Source organism: Toxorhynchites rutilus, chromosome 3 (genome assembly GCF_029784135.1).
Source record: "Toxorhynchites rutilus septentrionalis strain SRP chromosome 3, ASM2978413v1, whole genome shotgun sequence".
In the NCBI taxonomy this organism is placed as follows: Eukaryota; Metazoa; Arthropoda; class Insecta; order Diptera; family Culicidae; genus Toxorhynchites; species Toxorhynchites rutilus.
Genome location: NC_073746.1, coordinates 7,613,690 through 7,641,678, shown reverse-complemented (window position 1 = coordinate 7,641,678; position 27,989 = coordinate 7,613,690). Strand labels below are relative to the sequence as shown.

Here is a 27,989-nt window from a genome sequence, read left to right as displayed (position 1 = left end):
ATCCTGGGAGTTATAATAATGATCGTGCTGTACTTAATAAAATCCAAAAGCATCAATATCAGAATTCTTGGAAAACCTCAACCACACGAATCTTTCTTAGATCGTTTACCAAAACCAGCAGAAAATCCCATAACAGCATCCGAAGAAGCTAAATTATCCTTAGTGAGCCGGGACGTCTCATTCTTACCAAAGGGAGAAGTTATCGCCAGGTCCACAAGTTATCGCCAGGCCCATATAATCAAACCAGCAACCATACCCACGGCATAAGACGTGCTGTGACTGTAAACAACGGAACCGGATCGCAGCAGAGACCAACCGCGGAGGCATCAAATTACGCCGATTCAACATCTCTCCAAGTAATAATGATTTCCAACTCGTATTGTACCAAAAAGAAATTGAATAAAGATTCAGATTAAATTAGTGAGCCGACGAGAACAGTCGCGTTTTCCTTTTTAGCTTTAGCTTAGTTTAGTTAGTCTTTTTTTAAAAACTCCACTTCCTCACATGGGAAGTTAAGTTATATATATATTTATATTTATATATATAGAATATATATATATATATATATATATATATATATATATATATATATATATATATATATATATATATATATATATATATATATATATATATATATATATATATATATTTATATATATAGAATATATATATATATATATATATATATATATATATATATATATATATATATATATATATATATATATATATATATAGGTGCTCCCTTGGCCGAGTGGTTAGCGTCATAACTAACATGCCGGGTGTTCGGGTTCGATTCCCGTTCTGGTCGGGGGAATTTTTCGTCAAAAAAATTTCCTCCGACTTGCACTGTGATCACGCGTATTCTAGAGCTTGCCACTCAGAATGCATTCGAGGCGTGTTATTTGGCATAGAAATCTCAACAAAGTACTAATAAAAATGACTCAAGTAATACTACGTTGAGACGGCGAAGTTCCTCTAGGAACGTTAGTGCCATTGAAGAAGAAGAAGAATATATATATAGACGCGGATAGTGCTGTGGACAAATATTATAATGCATTTTTTATCGGTTTATGTATAATGGCGTTAATATTTGCATTATCAAAATAAACCCATATGTATTCCAATTTTAACTTGATGTGCTATTCATAACAACATTTTTGGTCGTATTCCACCAATGATGACAAATGTGTAATTTACAAATGAAGCTTCGCCATAGAAACCGGACATTGAAAAAAAAATAAAATGTGGTTTATGGAATATGTTAAAACATTCTCATCAAAATAAATTGAATGATACAATAATTATACGACTAGGTAATGTATGTACGCTCAAAAAACAACAAAAAAATATGATGAATTTTATTTTTTTCAGTTTCGAACACACCCCGTAAAAAGCCATTTTTATTTTTTTAAATACCCTCTGTTGGTATTATATCTAGAATCTATAAGGTAATGAAACGTTGACATCAATTAGTTTCTAGTAATCAGCTTTTTAGTTGCCGGGGAAATTAACACCAAACTTATTTTTTTAGTGTTATATATATTCCATGCCAAACCGATATATTGGTTCTCAGATTTTCGTGTAAATTGGTAGTTTTGTTCCTTATCGCAAAATATTAGATCCCATTCCATTTTAGGGTGGTTCGAAAAATCTAGTTTTTCCCCTTTTTTCCAAAAATACCTTTTTTTCAAAAATTCATATCTTTTAAACTACTAAACCGATTCTTCAGATGATCGACATATCAAATTGGCTAATTAGCTAGTCTTTTCCGAAAAAAATACTACACTTGCAAAAAAAAAAAATTTGTTTCCTTAATTATGTTTCGTATTTGATCTTTACAGTTTTCATTTCATCTAAAAAATTTTCAGCCTTCGATAAAAAATATAAAAAATATAGCGCCTTTATATTTTTTTTATATTTTTTCTCGAAGGCTGAGAATTTTTTAGATAGATTTTTCAATTTAACCGATGGTTCAAAAAATCATATTTCTCCTTTTTCTAAAAATTACGTTTTTCAAAAATTCATAACTTTTGATCTACTGAACCGATTCAGATAATCGACATAGTTAATTGAAGTCAATAATTTCACACTTTCAAAAAAGGGGAATTTCATTCGCATACATATAGTCTAGTCGCATTGGATGATCGAAGGAAGCTTAAAAACATGTTAAAAAAAGAACACATATGTGATTTTTTATTGTGTTGAGTAAAAAATCTCCAATTGCAAGAAAAAAAATATAAGGAATATAGCGCCCTTTGCCCCGAAACCATGTAAACTATATAAAAACCAGATACAATTATTAATCACGAAAACTAAATTCATTTTTTTCGCAAGTGCAATATTTTTTCCAAAGAATTATAGCTCATTGGCTTTAATTTTGGCTTTAATATAGCTCATTGGCTTTAATAATTGGCGATCATCTCGGTTAAAATTATAACTCAAAAAAAAAATATAAGAGGTTGTGTCCAAGATACGACCGCATTGTTGACGTAGAACTGCGCTGTTATTTTATATAAGTCGCTTGTTTATACCTTCGGATATTATTCTATAATGCTGTGAAATTTTAGAAACAACTGCTTAGTAGAATAATCTCTGAAATGATTTTTCATTGTAGAATCAGTTGACGATAATTGATTGATGATTCATTCTTGCCCTCGCAAAACAATCGTATGTCGCAATTTATTTCATGTCAATGCATTGAAAATTTACCTCGAAGGCTATTCCGGTGGCCTTTTTCGAAATTGACATAGACTCGGCTACAGTCGATTATATACATGTTGCACCAGCACCATTATTCCATATCTCATAACTACATCAATATATCTTTGGCACCGCATGTAAACAACAACAATGACAACACTTGCAAGTATCAAATATCATGCTACATGTTATTTAGTATTGCCTCAAAGGAATCGCACCTCTAGATATCGTTCGTACAAACTAAGCGTAAACAAGCGTTCACCATAGCATGCATACAGAGCCATACATTGGTGGCTTGAAACTACTAGGAATATAAACATTTCTCATCATTTCGCGCTATTCTCAAAAGAAACGCTTTTGTTAATATTACTGGCCTCGAAAAGAGTTGCATTACTTTCTCATGCTCGAGAGAAGCGCAGCTGTCACCCTCAGTGGAGGAAGTTTTGCTACTGGCAAGCAAAACCTAATCACATACAAAATTCCAGAACATTTACTTTCTTGATGACTAAACAAGAGAAATAAACTCTTTTTGTTAATAACAACCTCGAAAACAGTAGCAATGCTTCATTATGATCAATATTAGCGCAAATGCAATCCTAGTTGAAGGCAGTTTTGCGACTGGCACGCGAACCCAAATAACTTATAACATTCCAGTAAGACATTCAAGATGCTTGGTATTCCCAAATAATTTTTTGGTGCACAACCTTAACGTCTGCTTCGCCATAACGTCAGTTTAATGCATTGATGCATTCTCAAAGGCATCAACGAAGCCCTTATGAAGATGGAAAATAAACAATGTTAACTGCTTGGAAAAAGACTGAATTATGCCACACAGCTGTAACACCCATCGATGCGAATTCGCTGATGAGTTTGTCACGAGCGACCGCCTTCACCACCAGCGGGGGGAGCTTGATTTTGGTTGCTGCCTGGGTGTTTACATTTTCGACCGACGCGCCGAAATCGCCTACTTCGCTGTTGTTCGGTGCGGTGTCACATTCGCGAAAACTCGGTTTAGTGCGAGCGCTTTTCACTGCACCAACACCGCGTGCATCATTAGATGACGCTTACCTCGAAATTTTATTGCCCCTGGCAATGCGTTCGTTTTTTGCAGGGCTGGAACCTGCCTTCCTCTTCTTCTTGCTCATCGCACACTACGCGAAGCGTCCAATTTATGACGCGGAAAGAAGGATAGAGATGGACAAACCGTTCATGAACTGTTCAAAAGAACTAATTCACCATAAAGAGTGAACGAACGGTCGTTCTTTTCTACTGGGCAACAGTTCATATGAGCTGTATACCCAGTCCAGAACGAACTGACCGCTGACTGAACTGTGTATACAGTTCAGTTCAGAACGAACCGTGTACGGTGAACGATGAACTGTGTATGCAGTTCAGAACCAGTTCAGAACGAACTGTGTACGATGACTGCTGGCGGAACTGTATATACAGTTCAGAACGAACTGACCGCTGGCTGAACTGTGCATACAGTTCAGAACGAACTGTGTGGGGTGATCGATGTATAAGAGGAAAGAAAATGAACGAGTGATAGATGAATGGTGTTGCAAGGGAACGGGAACGAAGGGAAACAAACGATAGCCCCATGAAACAACAAAAATAAGATGTCTGTATTGTCGTTTTCATAATAAAACACAGCATTTCAGGGTACGATGGTTTTTAAATTGAATTGTTTGATTATTGATCAAACAAAATTATAATTTCATATTATTAAGTTGAGAGTTGAGTTGAGTTAACATTTCAGTAAGATGATATGTAAATCGACCTCCCCAAGAAAATACAGTCGAAAACGAAATGTTCCAAACAGTCTTGTTAAACAGTAAATGAATATTCGGGTCGCTGATATGAAACATTTTTTCTATCATATCATATTGTGCTCCATAATTTTGAGATAGGCGTTCGTGTTTTGGTATAGTTTTACTATAGCAGCTATTGCCAAACATCGCAAGAAGAGCATACAAAGCTAGTTTGTGCTGAGAAAAGTAAATCACGATTCGAACTAAATCATAATTTCAAAATCAATATTTGATTTGAGATATTTTTCACAAAATTCGGAGAATAATTATTTGCTAATAAATAGCATTTTATGAATGAACAGAACAGTCTTACATAACATCCCACACTTTTTTATACTTGCTTTGACATATCCCTCTACTGTGCAAAACAGTGAGTGAACTGCTCAAAAGAACTAGTTCTCCTAAGTGAACGGTTGGTCAGTGAACGGTTCATTGAAGTGAACCGTTTTGCCAACCTCTAGAGAAGAACACACGATACGAATAACGCGAAAAACAAACAGAAAAATCAAAAGACGATTTCCAAGTTGGATTACCACTGGTGGGGTCCAATCTTAGATCGAAGCGCAGCGAAAGCAAAGTGAACTGGATTACTCAACAGTCCGATGCCGAATGAAAGTTTGCCTCGGCGAGATCCACTGTTTATACTCAAGGCAAATATTCCCCTTCATTCTTCTTCTTTTCCTTTGTTCACGGAGACTTTAAATCCTACGATTTCCCCTCCGTTGGTCGTCGATAAGTTGTTCGTTATTGATAGCTCTGTTCGGGAAAGCACTCAAATGGACAGAACAAATGTAACACTTAAAGTTTTCATGGATTTTAACCATTTACTAACCAGGGGATTCTATTGTATGGCATATTAAACAAATCTTACGGAATTTCCGATTCGTTTAGTATGTAAATCGCCAAAATCCGTTCGCGGCAAAAATAGTTATTAACGTTAACTTTATTTCATAAAAACGTGACCTGTTTTCTGATTTGACACCCTTAATGAAAGACGTAGTTCTACGTCAAAAAACACATCTGATTTTGAGTAAAAAATGTAGATGTGTAAAAAATCATCAGTGTTCAAGAAAAAATATAGAAAATTATAGCGCCGTTGGTTCCGAAACCATGTAAACAATAAAAAATGAATACAATCAATAAATACGAAAACAAAATTCAAATTTCTTGCAAGTTTGATATTTTTCCAAAAAAGACTAGCTAATCAACTTCAATTTGATGTGTCGATCATCTGAATCGGCTTAGTGGTTCAAAAGTTATGTGTTTTTGATAAAAGTCATTTTTGGGAAAAGTGAAAAAAATGGAATCACCAAAAAAATAATACAGGTTCAATGTTTTAGCATAACGAAATAAACTACCAATTTTCACGAAAAACTGAAAACCACCATATCAGTTTGGCATGGAATGGCTGAAGTAATGCTGCAATAGTTCACAAATTGCAAAGTTCGCTTTTTTCCTGTTGTTTTTCATGTCTTTCAGTGCGGCCATAATAATAAGTAGGGTTACTGTATTTGGATTGATGCTAGAAAATATAAATATCATTAACTTCCTTGAATAGTGGATGTGATATATATCTCTTTATATTTGTATATATTTTTAAACGAAAACATTTGTCAAACAAACTGCAAAACTAAAAACTTGTATACTGTGCTTTAATTTTTTGAGTGTAACATTCAAAGACCCTTCAATAAAAATGGCATTGGAACTACAGAGTAAAACTGACATACAATTATGACGGATGACTGCTTTTTGATTGGCGCGTGCTCCAACTAGCGAACCGCCAATTAAAAAGCTCTCCAACTAAAAAAGTGGCAATAAGCGAATGTGTACTGTAAAACTGAAAAAAATATACAAAAAATATACAATCGAAGTCTCTGTCTGTCGTTTATGAGTTTGATTTTTTAAGTTACTTCTAGGGATGTTTGCGGATCAATAGAAAAATATGATATGTTGATCCTTGAAATAAGTTTGAAAGTTAAGAATTGGGAAAAATAACATTTTTTTTCCATTCATGTGAATGGAGACGACTTTTGTGTACAGCACATGCCACTGGGGCCTTTTGCTGTTTTAGTAAGATTTCTTCCAAACGTCATAATTTTTCAACCTTTGAGTCGATTTCAAATATCGAAATATCAAATCTTATTCTTCTATGAATCAACTTCAATTGGTCGTTCAAACAAACTCAGAAATTAAATACTACTGAAAAACTTTAATTATAAAGCTTAGAAAATTTGCCACTTAATTTTCCACTTTTTCACACCAAATTTCTATCTTATCGCAATTTTAAACCTCTCAAATTGAATTGTCAAAATGATAGGTCAAATAACGAAAAGCAGGAAAAATTAACAACCATAATAGTAACATAGCTTTTCAGCTGCTTTTCAACTTTGCAGCGATTTCGTACAACCATATTAGGCGCCCCATACACGCACAATATTATTGTATGAATTCATTGACATTACTATTGAAGGTTGTCCCCAGACGTACAATATCATGGCGTCACAGTCATATTTGTGCAATGAAATTGAATGATTTGGGGATGATATTGAAGTCGGTCCTGAATATTGGGCAAGGCTGGCTACTGACGTTCAATATTTCATCGCAAGTACTTGTTGGAACCTGACACTTGATATCCCACAATGCCGGAAGTGAACGATTATTCTCAATAAACTCGAGAATAAAATTCCCGTCGGCGTTTCTGATGGCCATCGCGACACACGCGTCCTCGAAAAAATTGTAAGCGTTGCACAATAAACGCAACATTTCAATATCTGAAACACACCCTCAATATTATTTCACAACCACCTATGTTGTGCAATTATCTTGTAGATCTTGTATGGGCCGCTTTAGGAACAAGGCAGCTTTCGATGTTGCGATAATTGGCACTAAGATGTAAGATTGTACCAATTATGGTAATACAAAAATACATGTTTATTTCTGTAAAATCGTATAATTTGGTCGAATCACAACATCAAGAAGGTTGTAATGTATGCGTCTACACTGCAAACTGCTAAGAAGCAAGCATCAATGGGGCACACTATTTTCAAACTAAATTTTTTAACCAAAGAACAATGTTATGCATAAAATCAACTACCAAAATCGACAAAAAAGAGTTTTCTGATGTTTAAAAATCATATTAGAGCCTTCAAAAATAAGATATGTTTTCTAAACTAGTAAAAAAACTCACTCGTACTACCATAATAGGTACTATTGCGATGATAGGTACTTCTACCCTTATTGAAATATAAAAATCATTGCAGCTTTGAGTGCTTCAGAGTAACAGTACTCCAAGGATTGTTATTTGACGAACGAAACAGCTTAGTTCCAGTCAATGTCAATTCGTCTAAATTCTCAAAATACACACCTGATCCACCCTGTGGGATACCCTCTCCACCGAAGCGAGTATTGACATTAGGCGATTCCTAAAAAGAGTAAATTGGAGTATTAATTTCTACATTCCCGTAGTCACATCCGCCTTTGTCAACTGACCGGATTCGTCGGGAAGATATGGGCCGTTTGTTGGAATCCTTCCGGGCCGTACGATGCCGAAGCTCCAGCGTAATTACCACCTAGGTCTGCACTTCCTCCACCGACATGCGCACCCTCGGCACTACCGGCTGCACCAGCTGCTGCGCCGGCAGCATTCGCAGCAAAAGCATTCTGCTGCTGACGGATGGTGTTGAACAGAGCGTTTTGATGCGCCAATTGTTGCTGATACAGACTGTCGATTGAATCGTGGAGAAAACAAGAACAAAATCCAAAAACGATTAGCGCTGCTAATTTAATATTCAACCGGAGAATTTTTATCTTCTTTAAAATGATGCACGAATCTGTCGGGCACGACTCTGATGGGATGATGTTAATTAATGGGCTGACGATTGCTGATGCGGATGTCATAAATTTTTTTCTTTCATTGTTGAATTTCTCATGCCAATTAAATGTACAGTCACATTCAGATTGTGATGAAAATTACGTTCTACAAATATCTACAAGGATCTTTACAATTTTTACATTTATCGATTATCTGATTGTAATATTTTAAAACTGAAGAAAAGAGGCCACAATTATATTGTAAATGATAGTTAATGATTAATGTAATACATGTTCGATTTTAAATTTCCTCATCTTGTTATGATTCATATGAATTCACAGTTTACAAGAATGAAGCATTATCATCAATGCTTCTTTGGTTTGCATGAAATGCGATTATTTACACAACGAACATCGTTACTCGAATTACTTATTAGGATAATAGTTGTTATTGTGACCATCGTTCCTCTGGGGGTAATTATTATGAACAGTGTTGGAAGGATAGCCATGACGTTGATGCTGATGCTGACGATTACGGCGGCCTTGGGGATCCGCAGTCTGCCAGGCCGAAGCTGCAACCGTTGCTCCGTCAGCTGCGTAAACCTGAGCAGCTAAACTGGTTATTATTAGTTAGTACAGCGAGGCTTAAGAGGTTGTCTTTCAATGTGTCGTCTGTTGTCGAGTCATTGTGCTGGAAGTTGCAGTTTATGAACTTTTCAGGACATTATACTAATGTAATGAAGCAATTTGTACGAAATTCCATGCGTAAAAATCGATTTAAAACTACTCAAACCACAACATCCAGGGTAATCGTTCGATTTTAGTATGCTCATTATTCACCAAACACTGACTGAACGTGTCAGAACTTTAAATTTCTGTCAATCTCGAAATTTTCGTGAGAACACTAGGCTGTGGCCCATCGATGCACAAAAATAGAACGATCGATTCATCCAATACCAAGGAAAAAAGTACAAAATCGTCCGGCTGCAGCACGAGTATCTGACATCATCTTCTATTGGGGAGCTTGGGCAGGCTGTTAAGAACAAGTTTTTAAAATTCAATACGCAATTTCGCAAAGCACAGTAATGACACACAGAGGGAAGGAGAGAAGAAACACGTTAGGCCAAAAGCAGATAACTACATTATCAAATCTGAAGCGGATTATTCCACGCAGGCAAGCTTAGAACAAACAATAAAAAAGCAGCAGCCATTACTTAGCGAAATTAGCTTGCAGACTCTGGAAGAATTGATTGAAGTCTACGCTGTTCGGAAACGCTGGAACCTGCTGGAAAGGGGCAAAGCCAGGTATGAAGACGCCAGAACCGGCGCTAGCGCCACCGAAACCTGTTTGGGCATAGGGGTACTTGTCAGCATAGACATCATCGTGGACCTGATTGTACACACCAGATGACGTACCGGCACTGTTGTACTGGCTACTTGCGTATCCTGGAACTGAAAGGGAGAGGATTTAGTTGAAGATAAACGTCCACAGAACATCAGCTTATCTTACCAGCACTTGCCCCAGCCACCATTGCGCATATAACAGCAAACATTAACATATTTACCTGTTTAAAAAAAAAAAAAAACAAAGTATTAATAGTTTTATTTTTTATATTTTTTTATTTCTGGAAGGCATTTCTAGTCTCTCTTGAAGGAAATTGAAGGAAAAACGAGAACGAACCTTTGAAAATAGCGATCCATTTTACACTTGAAGCAAAAATGATGAAAATTGTGAGCAATCACTTCATACGCGACGAGATTCGCGAACTGACTGACTGATGTTCGCTGAATAGGTACACAAACAAAAAATCAGCCGCGAATGAACGCGAACAAAAAAATGATGTCATAGAAAGGGATGCCAAGTGGTTTTGGGAAACACCACATTCTGACTCATGTTTGCAGCATCTACTGAAAGAACACCTTCAGAACCATAACAGCAGTAATATTTTCTAGCGGTCACCTACGCGTTCTTTTACGCGTTACATTGTATTCGAGCCGCTTTCCCAAGAAGCAATATTTGTATCTCACATACAAAAAAGGTAAAAACTCGCACACTCGTGTGGAACTTTTCTGCAGACCAGAATCAACACACCGCGACTTAGCTTCGAAGCTTCGGAGTGAGTAAACAGCGTGCTTTATGTGTAAAACCACGAACACAGAGAGTTATGGCGATCCAGTGGCGAATAGAAGTAACCTTGCTTCTCAGTATCAATATTCCTGGTTAGCATTAATTAACAGTCTTTTTGGATGGTCGCATAGTTTCGTCAAAATAATATATTCTATTCGGTCAGCAGTTTGCTTTCTGACGTAAAAATTGGACTTGGAATCACCGAAGACCGTATCTTGTGCTTCCGAATAAGACACAGAGCATGTAAGCATCCATGAAGATTGGATACAACATTTAAGTACCGCTCTGAATCACATTCCGGACGTTTAAGGCATATGATGCAGAAAACAGGTCTAAACTTTATGCACAGGTATTATTTGGTTGATTTTTTTTTCCAAAATATATATTTTTATCAAGGCTCATATGGCGTTAGCCTCACGGGGCCGGGAGTTCAATACTTTGACAATTTTTCTTATTATCTATGTTAGTAATATGTAACCGATTACTCGCGGTTGGCTCGAGGTTAGTATTACAAGTGTTTTCGTAATTCGGATGTTGCTGTCTCCAATGCTCTGTACGTGTGCCCGACACGGGATACTTCCTATTGGGATGCAGCTGACCCTTAATCAGCAACGCCCCCCTAGTCTGTACCTCATATCTAGCGTGGTGCGTCTTTCTCGACTCGAGGAATCCAGGATAGAATGGTCACTAACCGGCGCAATCATCAGTTCATGTAGAGTTGTCATGAGCGGTACAACCTTTGGCTCTTGTTGAATGATCAGTGGACTGCACAACCTTTGGCCCGTGTATCTGTAAAGAGTGTGTGTATGTATTGCCGCGACTAAGTAAAAGTTTATAGATCGGATAGGAGGGATACGAAACAGGGACACAACGAAGGAAACATCATTAAACGTTGACATCGGCGTTTCTGAGGAACAGGTATAGATGAAGCAGAAGATCAGGATCACGGCTACCTAAGATATCCCGGACGGGGATCTCCGATTGTCTGTCTTGTGCTCTCAGTGCTCTAGAGAGCTGAGAGCGAGCAGCATGGAACCGGATACACGACCAGACAACATGCTCGATGTCGTGGTAGCCATCGCCACAATCACAAAGATTGTTTGCTGCGAGCCCAATGCGATAGAGATGCGCGTTTAGGTTGTAGTGATTGGACATAAGCCGAGATATCACGCGAATGAAATCACGACCTACATTCAATCCCTTGAACCATGCACTCGTCGAGACCTTAGGGATAATCGTATGTAACCAGCGACCGAACTCATCTTCACTCCACATGCGCTGCCAACTTACGAGCGTATACTGACGAGGAATGTGAAAAAATTCGTTATAAGCAATTTGCCTTTCAAAAAGTGTGCCTTCTAAAGCGCCCACCTTAGCTAGCCAATCCGCTTTCTCATTCCCCGGAATCGAGCAATGAGAGGGAACCCATGCTAAGGTAATCTTGAATAATTTTTCGACCAAAACACTCAATAGTTGTCTTATTCTTGTTAGGAAATAAGATGAGCGTTTATCAACTTTCATTGAGCGGATTGCCTCTATTGAGCTGAGACTGTCTGAAAAAATAAAATAGTGGTCGATGGGCAATGTTTCAATGATCCCTAATGCGTAATATGCGTAACGGAACAAGGATCTTTGAGTTTGAAAGAGGCACTGGAATTTTCATTGAAGATGCCGAAGCCAGTGGACCCGTTTATGAATGAACCGTCAGTAAAGAACATTTTATCAGATCTAACTTTCCCATATTCTGCCGAAAATATCGGCGGAATAGAATCGGAGCGTAGGTGATCTGGGATTCCATGGATTTTTTGTCGCATGGACAGATAAAAAATGACAGAGGAATTGCAAAAGTATGGGAAGCAAACTTGGTTGGAGATGCCTGGTGAAGGGTGCACGTCGTGGGTAAGGTAATCATGGTATAAAGACATAAAACTTGACTGAGGAATCAGTTGGAGTAGATTTTCGAAGTTATCAATAACCAATGGATTCATGATCTTGCAACGGATGAGAAATCTGTAGGATAATTCTGTGAATGTTGGTTGATATTTTTAATAAATTAGTTCAATATGCTTTTAAGCTTTCTACTTTGGTACCTATTTGATTGAAAACATATAAAAATCATCGAATAAAATGCTTTTCAAATGAAGCGATTAAAAATCAAACTTCGGACACTAAATCAAATTTCGGACAGATTGAATTCAAATTTCGGACACTATTTTGTAATTTTTTTTTAACGAAAATTACTTTACACTTGATTATATTTTATAATCAAGTGCGAAACCCTTACCAAGCAATCACAGTAAACTGTTAACGATGATGAGAACTGATGAAACACGGGAGAAATATAAATATTGATGAACGGGTAAATTCTACGTGCTTGCGCTAAGCAAACGTCAAGCTCAAACGATAGGGAGTCGTGTTGATAGATTTTTGCCGATTACGTTATAATTCAAATGTAGTTCTAGTAGTAGAAATGATAGTGAAACCAAGGGATTACTCTAAAGAAGCAATTGTGATATTAATTTTATAGTTATATCATTAAGTGCATTAAGCATTTCAAGATATTAGAACAAAGTGTCCGAAATATTATTCAGAAGGGTATGTTGCAGAAGGAAATGAGGTCCTAACATTCTTAAAAAATATCTCCGCTCCGTTGTTACTTCAACGCGTAGGATCGTGACCCGAGAAGTATTTTTCATTCAGAATAAGCCGGTTTTAGGTGAAAGATTCATTCAAAAACTTCTAAACACTAGATTGTACAGAATCTGACTAAACTCAACTAGTTGATGATATCTGGGACGAAAATTATGGTTTGATTCAGTTAAAATCCGGAATCACTCTTCATTTTACGAGAATCGGTTATAGTAGGCGTTTCTAAAATATTTTGACAGCAGATTTTTGGGAAAGCCTGACTCTTTCGACGGTGAAAATTTCACGTTGATCATTTTTGTTCCGAAAAACTTTTTTTGGTCAGTACTCAGAACTGAAATCGCGAAATCGCTGAAAGTGGCTCAATCGAACATATGCTCAATGTGATGTGCTGAAACATTTCCGTAAACGTGCAACTGTCGTTCGGATGGATCAGAGGACACGTCGCAAACTCTGTCCAACTTCTAGAAGACCACCTTGAATATATTTCGTTGTAACACAAACAGTTAGAATTTCAACAATGTGTTTCCATGCATTGTTGAATGTTTATAATAAAGTGTATCTATCGTCAATTTCGTTCAAAGGAGCCGTTTATTTATTTATTTAGCTTAAATATGATAATTTCAGTAGTCCGGTTTCTATAAGACCATTTCAAAATTCATATTATCATATATATCATATTATTCATATTATCAATAAATAATTCAAAACAATCGGCAGATTTACATGTCAGTAATTGGTAACCTTGCCATTTCGGTTAATAACCTGAAAAATTCGTTGGTGCAAAATCGGTGCTGAAACCATTCATTTGATGTGTTTCATTGTATTTCAGAACGTGCTCATTCACCATAACGCATATGTACTCGAATACAAGGAGTGAGAGCTCAACTGAGTACAAAAAACTTGTTACACATGAGTACCGCGTTGCATTCTGAAGACTGTCCATTGCTTAATTTCCTTGCTCGTATGATTAGCGTCATTGTTTTGCTGGAATGTGAAAACGGAAGGAGGGAAGATTCCAGAACATGTATGTAATCCTTGCTATTCATTTTGAATGACGTGAAATCTATCTTGAGTTTTCCGGATGCACAGAATCTCGCCCAAACTATAAAAAAGCCTCCACCAAAGTTCCTGGTTGAAAAATACTGTTCCTCCTTCCGTAAATCACGCCAGTACCGGTTAAAACCATCAGGACCATCCAAATTAATTTTTTTGTCCTAGCATTTTTGATAACCTAGTAAGGTTAAAAGTAAAAAAAAGTTGATGGGTCTGGGCCTAGGGGCCCGGACGGAATCTTGACATATGACTATGATTGTGTGTAGTAGTTGTATTTGATTTGAGTTCTTTCATTGTTCAAAATCTGTAATTTTTTTCTCTTTTGAAACATCAAATGGAAGCCCTGAAAAAAAAACCGTTTCCTGTATGAACTTGTATCCTTTAAACGGGTTAGATGAGATAACGTGGTAGAATCTGGAACCACATTCTGTTCAAGAATATACACAAAAATTAACTACCCTTTTCTTCTGTTAATTTAATTATGCAGAAGAAGACAATGAGTCATCATTTTATCATTTTTAAACACAAGACTAAATAGCTAAGATCTACATAAATAAATGCCTAAGCCAAATAAGTCAAAAAAATTGTAATAATGTAATATAATAATTTTATAGCCAGGGAAGACTGATATGGGGAATATAATATAAGGATCGTGACTACTCAAACTATCATATTCTGATATGCGTGAGTAAACCCTTTCGAGCTTCTAAATCAGCAGCCAGTTAAATTCATTAATTGCATTTTTTTACTTTACCAAACGACATGCTCGATATTATGACATCATCCAAAAACCTCCAAAACCTCCTTCCCTCCATTGATTCTGCCAACTGATAAATGCCTATTTTCGTCAAATGGAGAATATTTCATAATTCGCATCAACTCACATTGTGAGCTAACGCCGAATTGTAGGCAAAAAGATTGCTCGTTGCGTCGGGGAGGAAAGCGCGTGGTTAGTGCAATCGAAAGAAAACATACCCCTTTTAATCGTCAAATTGTTAATTTTTGACGTAGGATTACGTCTTTCGGGAACATATTGGGGTACAAATTGAAAATCGAAAATCGAGCACATTGTGAAAATTGTCCAATTTCAAATGCTTATTGCTCAGTCATTTCATGATGGATTGATGAGATTTTTGCGTCAATCAATTTCGGCACTTCATAACAATTTTTTATATTGAATAAAATAATATATTTCATTAAACTAACTATCGAACAATTGAAAAATCTCAACCCCTATCCTAACGGAAATACCCACTTCTGATTGGTCGAAATTGACGACACATGCGGCTGCTCATGTACTTACAATTATTGTTCAGTTATTTCTTGATGAGTTCACGAGATATTTTCATCAATCGATCTGAGAATTCCATAGCAATTCATCACAATGGATAAAATAACATATCATATGAAACTAACTATCAAACAATCGAAAAATCTCCAAACGGAAATACCTCGTTCTGATTGGTCGAAATTGAAGATACGGAGAAATTGGCATTGCAAATACATCAATGTAAAGGGAACTTTTGTTCCCACCGAAGTGTGTTCCCTAACAGAGATATCGAAACCAAGCTGCCTGGGGGAATTCGGCATTGCAAGTACATGAAAGCAGGGGAAGCTTTATTTAGTTTCCATCGACATGTATTCCCTAACAGAGATTTCAAATTCAATGTACCTGGGGGAAAATCAGCAAATAAATACCCTCGTGGTCGATAGTTTAACGAACGACGCGCACAAATGGATAGTGCTCACTGTGTCTAGCATGGGCATTGCTGATTGCATACATGTTGGCGAATAAGTTGGGAGCGATGAACGAGTTTTTTCTTCTTATTTTCGTTCCAATAAGAATCGATGGATTGATTGAATAATTATGTTTTAATGAATTGAATTGAAAATTTGGAACTTTAATGTTGGTTGCTTCGTGAAATTTCATATCAATGACCGATCATGCATTATAATACTTTTAGCACAAGTGTAAGTGTAAAATTGTATATGGTAGCGGTTGTGTTAAAATGACTTGAAATATGAAACAATTTTTTTCTCTCCCAAGAAAAGTTCATGCGACGAGAAAAATTGGAAAAATGAAGGAGTTTCGTGTTCCGTTGGATTAGATTGATTAAATGGATTGAATAAACACTCAGAAAGTAAAAATTATAAATGAAATTACCTTCCCCATTTCAAATATCTTTTCTCTATAATAAAGTAACTCTTTTTTCTGGTGAGAACAATTGATAATTTTGATCGATAATTATAATTATCTTATATTACATTGATGAGTTTTTTTTTTTCATTTCATCCATACATAACACAGGAGCCATCTCGTTCAGGGCCACAGAGGGCGGCTTTCATCATATCCCATTCCATTTTGCCATCTTCTATCGTGATACGCACCAATCACCATCCTTCTATCATCATCACTCATCACGAGTGAACAAGCAATACCTAACAACCAGACAAAACGGCCCTTTTCCGGGCCACCAAATCATTATCGAAGAGTTTAACAATGTAATTCTTCAAACATATCCAAAACAACAGATAGCCTAACGGAATCCTACGTCAACTATGCGGTCGTGTCTCGGACACAACCCTCCTGTGACTTTTTTAAAAATATTCACTGTTCAAAAAAATACTAGATAATTTTTTTAATGGTATATAACACAACATATATGATATAATCCCCGTAGTCAATTCGCAGAGTCGCAATTGAAATTTCCTTATGCATAGAAAAACGTAGCGAGAAACACAGAACGATACGCATAATGAGGCTTCATTTTGATTGGATATTTTTCCAGGACTTAAGCCATAAAAGGGACACCTTCAATAGCACCATGTGATAAGGATTATCAGCATTTGTAAACAGAACATAATAGGTCGTTATTCCCCACTGACCATTTTGCCCCATACAACAAAGTAATTTCTAGGCAAATTGATCGCTGAAATCAAACTAAATGGGCCTGATTCTCGAATACACTTCACGGTGGAAACGAAAGGCCTGTTCACGAACATCACTGCCACGTACGCTTTCACGTCACTTACACTTCACTTAACCCTCCTGTACTCGCGTGCAAAATCATAACACGTATACTCGCGCACGGTGTCATAGACCGAAAATTGTACTTCTCTGTAATGTTGCCATTGTGTATTTTCGGGCTTTATTGGCATTTATTTGAAGAAGAGGATATGATAGAATGAAAAAACTCCAAAAAAATATGTTTTCTTCATCTTTATTATGTTTTAATAGTCATCTAATTCAGCATCCTCAAAACAGAGTAATTTTTGATACTCCAACACAAATAACGAAATTCGGATTTTTCACTGTTAATTATCAAAAGTAAGCAACTGAATTTAATTCATGGAAGCATAAAGAGCTATGAAACAACATAAAAACGTATTAATCGATTGCGGTTTCATTGGAGTAAGAATCAGAACATAGCATAACGGCATGCTCGAAACAAACATATTTTTTACATTTCATTCAGTTGTTGGGTATTTTTCGGGTCTTTTATCAAAGAAAAAAAATGTATAACGACCTTCTAGATAATTACCAGATGATAAAGGTCTTCGAATATAAAGTCTGCATATTTCTGATATTCATGGTAAACTACGAAGTGATGTCTTTTTTTAAATGGGGCATAAAAAGATTATATAAAAGGATTTAAGGAAATTCCTTTTCTTTTTCTTGTTTTCTTGTCGATACTGTCCATTATAAACTGTAACTTTTAAAAATTACCATAAGCCACCGATTAGTTTATAGTTTACTGTTTACAATTCTTTTACAAGTGGAATTCTTTCACAAGTGTGTATATGTATGACCATTATATTTAGCGAATAACTATACGAAAGTCAAACATTTATATTTTGCTTTTGAACGTATGAATCTAACGACGAATATATCGACGAATAGTTAATATATGGATCCGTTCAATCCAGTTACAAAAGGGACTGAAATCAAATGAGAATAGTCCGGTAATGATCTTATGCATTATATTCAATAAATATTACACACCGCTAACATTGATTTATACATTTCATTGGACAGTATTCTAAAATAGGAAAAAAGGTTCTTGGCCAAAAAAGTTACACCTATACTCGCGTCGGTGTGTCAGACCGAAAGTGTAAAAAAAGTGGTACACGCCCCTTTTGTACCAACACATGCCATACACTAAACGATGACGAACGACGAATAACGAAACTAGAGAGAATCGCAAAGTCGGAGTGTTGATATTTTCTTAGAAATGAACGAATTATTGATTTCTCGGTCTGACAGACCAATGCGCGATTATAGGAGTGTTAATCTTTTTGTGATTATCATCATTGTCACGGACAGTTGCGTGTAGAAAAGAACTCCGTGAAGTGAAAGTGTTCATTCCCGTTTATAAGAGACATGTTGGTTGCATAATGTCGGGTGTTTGAACGTTGTGTCGGTTGCATAATTTCGGATGTTTGAACGTTATGCAGGTAAAATTAATACAGCGTATGAGATAATATTCCATTTAATTAATCGTATATTTTAGAACGACAAGTTTGCGATTATGAGGAGAATACTTGGTTGCTCGAGAATAATGTAGTTGTTGAACATATGGGAATGTAATTCTACGCTAGAGATAAAACATGACTATTATGTTTAATAATCGAAATCTCCCATACTCTTGTACTCAGCTCTGTCTTACTCGTTTGAATAGTGAGAAATATTTGGAATCATTTTTTATGAACCGTTTCTACAATTTTGATGAATAATTATATCTTCTATATCTCAGAACAAATCCGAATTTATCCACCTCACGATCAGTATAATCTGAGCTACTCCCATATGGGATTCTGAAGTTAATCCTCTTATCCTTCTCATTCTCGTGTAATTTGATACACGGGGCATGAGGTTTGATTTAATTATTTAAACAGAAACTGGTCAGTTTTTTTTAATATTCTTTCATTCAAAGTACGTCTTCAGAACAATACCGTTGAAAATATTTATAACGTAAAAAGTTATTGTTATAACTATCGTCCTGATTCTGGTCTGGTCCGCCAATTGTGAATGTTTGAATTACAAAAACTAGCCCTGCAATGGTGGAAAAACTTTACAGTTATTATTTTATATTCAAAATATCAACAAATTAATATTATACATAACAAATCATAATGATAGTATTTGGGCCAGTGGCCTCCATTGTCATTTTATGGTATTGCAACTCTCTCTTAATCTAATCCTAAAAATAGAAAACAAAAATTTCTGTTCATTCAGGACAATCGGAAGTAGACCTTCGCCATGTTTCAATGAACCTACGGAAGCTACATTTTCAATCCTTAATTACATCCCATAGCGCATTAACCGAATCCAAATAAAAACAAATTTACGTCCTCTGGATACGTCAGAATTTCGTTCTAAAAAGGCCACCAGGCAGGTAAATTGCTGTTTGTTTATCTTTTGTTTCTTTAGCAAGACAAGACGATATTCAAAATGTTAGCCAAAAAGCTAAATAAATACGAAATTAAACTTACTCCATTTCGCGTGACTAGCTTTTACCATCTAAAACACAAGTGACAAATATATCTGTTTTTCTCCGTGACATGACAGTATCGTGGTATTCATAGTAACACCGAGTTCATCAAAGTTGACACGACGGATGATCTTCTGGATTCTACACACACGGTGACAGCCGTAATAAGACTGTATACAATTCACTTCGTTTTCACCGTAGAGTGACGTTCGTGATCAGACCCGAAATGAAATGTATCCGCGATGACAACGGTACGGTGTCGACATCTGGATATGAAATTAGTTTCCCACTAAAACTTATAATTATAATATCAAATTATCTTCAGATAAAATTTTTGTATGAGATTTTTATTCCACATGACGAGAACAAAGTTTTCCATTCACATTGAACACCAGTTTGATACGAAGAAGTTAATTTTCATTAATGATTTTTATTTGAAAAATGCTCATTCTGCCTGAAAACTCATTATTATCTTCGACACTTCACTAACTCGTAAAACGTAGTTCAGTGGCGTGCCGTTTATTTCGTTTCCACCGTGAAGTGTATTCGAGAATCAGGCCCAATATCTATCCACCTTTCCTAGAAAAGTGAGTAGTCGTCCAAACTGATCATTTGTCGAAGATATTTATATTTATAGTCGAAGAAGTTTATACGATCATCCACTCATCAACCCTGGCAGACTACCGACCTTCGTCGACTCAAAACCGCTAAGAAGGCTGCACTTAGAAAATATTCGAAATACCGTATCCCATCCTTGAAACAACGATACCTACAACTGAACCATCAGTACCAAAAATCAAGCAAACGATGCTATTCAATCTATCTACGTCGTATTCAGCGCAAATTCAAGAGTAATCCTAAATCTTTCTGGAAATACGTCGATGAGCAACGTAAGGAGTCTGGATTACCGTCTTCTATGTTTCACGATGGACATGAAATGTCTGACACACAGGAAATTTGTAGCCTCTTCTCTGCTAAGTTTTCCAGCACTTTCTCGAAAGAGAATCTGTCCCTAGACCAGCTCTTGAGGGCCACAAGAAACGTTCCAATACAGAACAGTTCGTTGTTCCGAATCACCGTGGATAATGCAATGTTGGAATCGGGCATCAGCAAATTAAAACCTCGAATTCCGTCGGACCAGATGGAATCCCAGCATCAATTATGAAAAAGTGCGCAGCAGGGCTGTTATTTCCACTATGCTTATTGTTCAATCTTTCATTGACAAAAGGCATCTTTCCATCGCTTTGGAAGAAGGCTCACATTTTCCCCGTTCATAAAAAAGGCGATAGAAGAAACGTCGACAACTACCGAGGTATAGAGACGAATGAACTCTCAGAGTTTAAAGTCTCTCTAATTCAATACCTTCCTTTACCGAGGTATCTCCGCTCTGAACGCGACTTCTAAACTGTTTGAGCTTGTAGTCATCGAATCGATTTTCACTCACTGTAAACATTACATATCAATCGATCAACATGGTTTCATGCCGAAGCGTTCCACCACAACGAATCTTCTTTCGTTTACGACATACATTGCTGACGGAATGTCCGGAGGAATGTCCCAAACGGATGCGATTTACACGGACCTGTCCGCCGCCTTTGATAAAATCAACCATGACATTACGGTGGGTAAATTGGATAAGCTTGGCTTCAGCGGCAATGTTCTACATTGGCTCACATCATATTTGGTCGGACGCTTTCTCGCGGTTAAAATAGGCGATTGTTTCTCCGCAGAATTCCCTGCTACATCAGGAATACCTCAGGGGAGTCATCTCGGCCCTCTGATATTTCTCATCTATTTTAATGACGTAAATTTCGTCCTGGAGGGCCCTCATCTTTCATTCGCCGATGATATGAAAATATTTTTCCACGTTAACTCGGAGGCTGATGCCTTGTTTCTTCAACAACAACTTGAAATTTTCCAGAATTGGTGCGTGGAAAATCGTATGACACTGAATCCAAGCAAATGTTCCACGATAACTTTCAAAGAAGGAAAGATCCTATTCGCTACAACTATTCTCTCGACGATGCTCCTCTAACTAAACTTGACTGCGTGAAGGATCTAGGAGTGTATTTAGACTGTAAACTGGATTTCAAAACTCACGTCAACTACGTGGTTGGAAAAGCTTCCCGTAGTCTTGGATTCATCATGCGCACTGCGAGGGATTTCACCGATGTACACTGCCTCAAATCTATGTTCAGCGCTCTAGTTTGTTCATGTCTGGAATACTGTTCAGTAATTTGGAATCCGCACTATCTGAACGGAGTCAACAGAATCGAAGCTGTACAAAAGCGATTTGTCCGGTTCGCCTTAAGACGATTACCCTGGAGTAACCCCCATCAGCTACCTAGCTATGAAAGCCGGTGCCAACTAATGGCTCTTGACACGTTGCACGTGCGAAGGGATGTGAACCGCGCCTTATTTGTATATGATGTGCTATTGGCTAGGACAGAATGCCCAGTTATTCTGGAGAACATCAACCTTCTGGTTCAACCTCGAACTTTACGTGACCACGCTTTCCTCCGAGTTCCTTTTCGTCGTACCAATCATGGATACAACTCAGCCATATTGGGTCTTCAGCGTCTGTTCAACAGAGTAGCTTCTGACTTCGACTTCCACTACTCAAGGAATGCGGTTCGGCAAAAATTTTTTGAACAAATACGTAGATTTCATTAATATCATTGGGGCGAAATTCCGCCTGTTGATAACGATTAAATAAATAAAATAAATAAATAAAAAAATGAATATCAACTTGAATAAACTAAATTTCTCGAGAAATACCTCAAATACGACGCGCACAAAACTAAGGCCGAATAACCGAAAATACCGATTTCTGTTTTACCCCGAATTTCCCCATGTCAAGAAGCAGGTGGAAGAGTCTATTGAACAGCGAACGTTTTATGTGGCGTTTTCATATTTGCGGTTCATCCAATGGGTTTCTGGTGCCCATGTCACTGTTTGCCACACGATTCAATTTACAATGGCACGTGCCATTGTTAGGTGTATTTTTATTGCCTCCCAGCGAGTAAGTCTACTGTCTCTGAGAGGTTTCGTTCGCGTTTGTCACGGCCACTACACCACGATTCTGATACATGTTAAGCCCGGCAAATTATCACGTCTCTAAAACACATAATTTTAAAATAAGTGGTTAATGGATTGGATAGATAGCTTGTGCAGTTTTTAGAGAGAACTAAACACTGAAGAAATTCCTAATTTTATAGTTGCTTGAAAAAACAGATTGTTTGTTGTATTGCCATTTAATCTGAAAGCATGGTCCGAGTGAAGATAAGTAAATATCCCGTTTCAGCTAATAAGCAGTCGAAGCACAGAATTCCAAAACCGGTATTTTGTTCATCTTTTCTCTCTCGCTGATAGTTTTCTGTGACTTCACTTCACACATAAAATTCAAAGAATGCTGTTAAAGTTTTGATTGCCGCACCGGAAACTATTACTTCAAAATCAGTACTGTAATTGGTATCACCATATTGCTATTATAACTTATCGTAGTACTGCAAATCCCTAAAAAATGCCTTCCAGAAACAAGTTTCACTGATTCATATAATTTTGTTATTTTTTCTCATATTTTCGACACAACAGGTCGAATAGTGGATGCACTCATTCCGGCCACATATGGGACCAACATTCTTCGTAAACATATTTAAATCGCCATCAGCACTTATCACACACAATCGCACAAAACAGCGCGAGCAAACCAGAAGCGTAATATAATAATAAAACAACCGAACGAAACAAAAACAACGATAACTACGTTCAAGTTCAAGAACTCACTCAGTTTATTTTATGTTTCGAGCGGAATCGCGAGAATCGTTGATTATCCGTTCGTTTCCGATGAGAGAATGCTTTGGGAAGACGACTCGAGTGGTAGTTTTATACGAAGTTGTAGATGACCCATTTGATGATACGGAGCCGGTTGCGGGACTTTTCGAATGGGCGCATCGGTTTCGTACAATATAGTGATTTGTAATATCTTTGCAGTCCTGTTCCTTTTTGTAATTGTAAAAACCAGAAGATTCCTTATAATGAAGCGCGACTCCCAGAAACATTACATAGAATACCGAAATTATATGAAACTTCTTAGCAAAAGTGATTGATTTCCCTAAGCGATGGAGAAACAAAACCGAAGTTTTAAACGAATTCAACTAAAACTCAAGACCAGGTAGCATTAACATTGGTTCATCAAATTTCGTCAGCATTTGCACTTTTTTGCACTAGTTTCCTCCATATACACTCTGTCCAACTTCTATAAGAGCACCCTGATTCTATTTCGTTGCAACACAAACAGTTAGAATTTCAACAAGATACATTCATACATTGTTGAATGCTTAGAATAAATTATACTTAACGTCAATTTTGTTCAAAACAGTTGTTTGTTTGTTTATTGTGCGGCAATGTGATAATTTCAGCTCTCCAGTTTCTATAATACCACTTCAAAATTCATTAGTATTATCAATGAAAAATTCAAAACGATCGGCTGATTTGCATGTCAATAATGTGTAACCTTACCATTTCGACTAATAACCTTGAAAATTCGTGTTGGAATACTATTTACCAAATTCTGCTGAACGGATTTCTCCGAAATTGCGACCTTGAACTCTTCAATCGTGGTGTAAAGTTTTCCCTCAGTGTAGATCCTGTGACGAGGATTCCCCCTAAGATTTTCAACAGGATTCAAGTCTGGAGAGCGAGCCGGCCAGTCCAAAAATTTAAGTTTTTGGTCCTTAATCCATTGTTTAGTTTACTTGCTACTATAAATAGTAGCATTGTTTTGCTGGAATGTGAATTTATTGTGACGATATCCACGCAAATGCGGTAGGAGAGTGGATTCCAGAACATGTGTGTAATACTTGAATGATGTGAAAGCTATCTTGAGCTTTCCGGTTGCACAGAATCCCCCCCAAACCATGCACGAATCTCCACCAAAATTCCTGGTTGAAAAATACTGTTCCTTTTTCCGTAAAACACGCCAGTACCCATTGAAACCATGAAGACCATCCAAATTGATCTTTTTTTCGTCAGTGAAGATAACCTATACTATGAAGAACTTTCGTTACGGTATATAGCAAAATGTATTCTTTTGGGAACATGTTTTGGGCTTTGGCAAAACTCAGACGTCTTCCGATGTGAGATAGTGTATGAGGAGTTTTAACCTTTTAAGCCCTCTTAATGTGAGGATTTTTTACCAAAATTTGACGAATTGTCATCCGAGCAGTGGAGTAGTTGAAAAATTGCTTTATTTGCGATTGTGCGATCATGCGATTGTGAGGTATTCGAACCTGTTCTAGCTATTTCCCGCTTATCGCAGACAGAGAGCTTCGATTTACGTGGAGCTCTCTCCTTCTTACCGTATCCTTGAGGTTTCGCCAAATAATTAAGCGCTACTTGATGGTATCGTCCAATCCGGTGAGAAATTTCTCTGATACCAACATTTGCTTGGTGAAATGCATCGATTTGTCTTTCTTCTCTCTCCGTGAGGATTTTTCCCTTCGGCATTCGCCAGATTTAATTGATCGAAACAACTAAAACAATGGAAAATGTAGCCGGTCTTATAGAAACTTGACAGTTGAGAATACGAAAACATTCGTTTACGCTCGGCGCTTGCACACACACATATGAAAATCATGCAGTGTATGGTAGTCACCAATACCTACCCACTAGAATATAAATTGAAGCATTGTTTATTTACAATGACACTAAGCAGCAAGATCATCACCTGGTCTTATAGAAGTTGGACAGAGTGTATTTCCGGTTTAAATTTCAACCACCTTAACACGTTGGTAGGGAACCGAGTTTTCAAGGACGTTCCAACTACTATGAACTTAATCCTATTAACCGTAGATTAAACAAAATTGCAAATATGCTTTAGAAGTTAAACTAGATAGAGAATTTGGCTCCTTTAAACTTCTAAAACTGAGCCTATACAAATAAACGAGTTATAAAAAAAACTAAACACTGCTTCAATTTTTGATCGGAACATGTCATCTTCTGTGCCCACAAACATCCACTCGCAGGAAAGTTTACTGTTGAAGAAAAGAGCAACAGAAAGCCATCAAAAGCTGTGTGGTGCATATGGGGACCGTGACCTACCAATTTCAACCTGTGAACACTGGTTTAGGTTTATTGACAAAAAGGATGCAGGAGTAGCGTTGTCCGAACGGTCTTGGCTTTCTTTCATACAACAAAAACTTGACCAATCCTGTTAGCGTGCAACTCTCGACTCTTTTATTTTTCCGAAAATTAACTCTACAAGCTAATTCTTCTACCTTCGAATTTCTGGGGAGGCGCTTGGAGTTACCCTGCTATTTGTGCCGATAAATAATTATGCGCCGAGTAATCAAAAAATGTCCCGTGTGTGTGTTGAACTGCCACGAATCGAGTGGAAACTTGAAATTTGTTTCACTCGCAAAAAAATAACAAAATTGATTCCAGTAAAAAAATGTAGACTCGGTAACAACATAACAACATAATGTAATTAGAGAAGTGTTCGATTTTCGACAAGGGTGATGCACTTTTGGAACTTGACGACAAAGCGCAAGTGTACTTTAATGAAATATGAATAATGGTTTGGCGAGGTAATCTCCAAGCATCTTTGCATACATATTAGGCTGTCAAAAAAGTCCTGCGGTTTTTTTTTTTGAATTTTCATTTGTTCATAAAATTAGTTACAATCATCTGTTTCAAGTCAAATATGCGCCGTTTTGTTCGATGACTTGTTCCCAACGAGATGCCAACTTCATAATACCCCTGTTATAGAAACTCGCTTCCTTATTGGCAAAAAACTCGGATAGCCAATTTTCACAGGCCTCTTTTGTGGCTAACTTCTGACTACCTAGCTCGTTCGCCATGGACAAAAACAGATTTTAGTCACTTGGTGCAAGGTCCGGACTATACGGCGGATGCAAAAGAACCTCCCATCCGAGCTCCCGGAGCTTCTGGCGCGTCACCAAAGAAGTGTGTGGCCTGGCGTTGTCCTGATGGAAGACAATGCGGCCTCTGTTTATCAAAGATGTCCTCTTCTTCATGAGTGCTACCTTCAAGCTTTCCAGTTGTTGGCAGTACAGGTCCGAATTGAGCGTTTGGCCATAGGGAAGCAGCTCATAATAGATTATTCCTTGACAATCCCACCAAACACACAGCAGAACCTTCCTGGCCGTTAATGAGGGCTTGGCCACCGTCTGAGCCGCTTCAGCGGGCTTCGACCACGACCGTTTGCGCTTCACGTTGTCGTAAGTGACCACTTTTCATCGCCAGTCACCATCCGCTTCAGAAACGGGTCGATTTTGTTGCGATTCAGCAGCGATTCACATGCGTCGATATGGTCAAAGATGTTTTTTTGCGTCAACGTGTGTGGCACCCATACATCGAGCTTCTTTGTGAATCCAAGCTTCTTCAAATGGTTAATAACGGTATGATGACTTATCCCCAGCTCTTGGCCGATGCTACAGCTGCTACTATGCCGGTCTTTCTCGGCTAATTCAGCGATTTTGTCGCAATTTTCGACGACAGGCCTTCCGGAGCGTGGCGCATCTTCGATGACCTCTACACCAGAACGAAAACGTTGAAACCATCGTTGTGCGGTGGAAATGGAAACTGTATCGGGTCCATAAACTGCACAAATTTTATTGGCAGCTTGAGATGCATTTTTGCCTTTGTCATAGTAGTACTGTAAAATATGTCGGATTTTCTCTTTATTTTGCTCCATATTTGCGACACTATAACTCACGAACGACTTAACCAAACAAAACATTGTCAAGGACTATATTATATATAATACCGCAGGACTTTTTTGACAGCCTAATATATGGAGGAATTAGGGTCGCTTCACAGGAAGGCCTGCAATGATTGAAAACAATGAATTTGAGGCGATATTGTACCAAAAATCATATCAGTCTCAAGAGGAACATACCAAATGTTTTTTTAATCGTAAGAACAAACGGAACTTCACGGTAGACTTAATTAAAAATCGATGCCGCAAACCATACTGCAGTAAGGCAGTTTTATCGTTGAAATTCTTTTTTTCTGCGAACGGATTTTAATGATTTGCTTACCAATCGAATCGGAAATTCTCGATTTTCAATTGGGTTTGCTTGATATACTATACACTACTTTAATTGACGAAAAGTGCAAGCAGTCCCTTTTTCCGATGCACTTCTACTGAGCATTCCTATCCTTACCCACACATGCTGGTTGCTCGGTCGCTCGAAATTTAAATGTAGTAAACAAACACAACAAGGGAGAAAAGAGAGAGAAAGAGAGAAAATATGGTAATTCAAGCTCCACCCGTTGTAACTTTTTGCAACGAGTTAAAGTATAAGAGCATTGCGA

The 27,989-nt window shown here is 37.3% G+C and overlaps 1 protein-coding gene across 9 annotated transcripts in view; it reads right to left on the bottom strand.

The window, feature by feature from the left end:
- Nucleotides 1-23,537, bottom strand: part of LOC129780107 (uncharacterized) — a 37,011-nt gene extending 13,474 nt beyond the window's left edge. Inside the window, exons 1-7 of one of the 9 annotated variants that reach the window (XM_055788051.1) lie at nt 23,436-23,537; nt 9,838-9,892; nt 9,732-9,779; nt 9,542-9,671; nt 8,758-8,943; nt 8,007-8,238; nt 7,882-7,939 (exon numbers count right to left, since the gene is read on the bottom strand). In XM_055788051.1, coding sequence (XP_055644026.1) covers nt 7,882-7,939; nt 8,007-8,238; nt 8,758-8,943; nt 9,542-9,671; nt 9,732-9,779; nt 9,838-9,886 — 703 coding nt within the window. In that variant the 5' untranslated portion in view covers nt 9,887-9,892; nt 23,436-23,537. Of the gene's footprint in view, nt 1-7,881; nt 7,940-8,006; nt 8,239-8,757; nt 8,944-9,541; nt 9,780-9,837; nt 9,893-10,008; nt 10,113-23,287; nt 23,318-23,435 lie in introns of those variants that run through there. The other 8 variants (XM_055788053.1, XM_055788049.1, XM_055788050.1 and 5 more) reach the window with 8 other exon arrangements.
- Nucleotides 23,538-27,989: the final 4,452 nt, after the last annotated feature.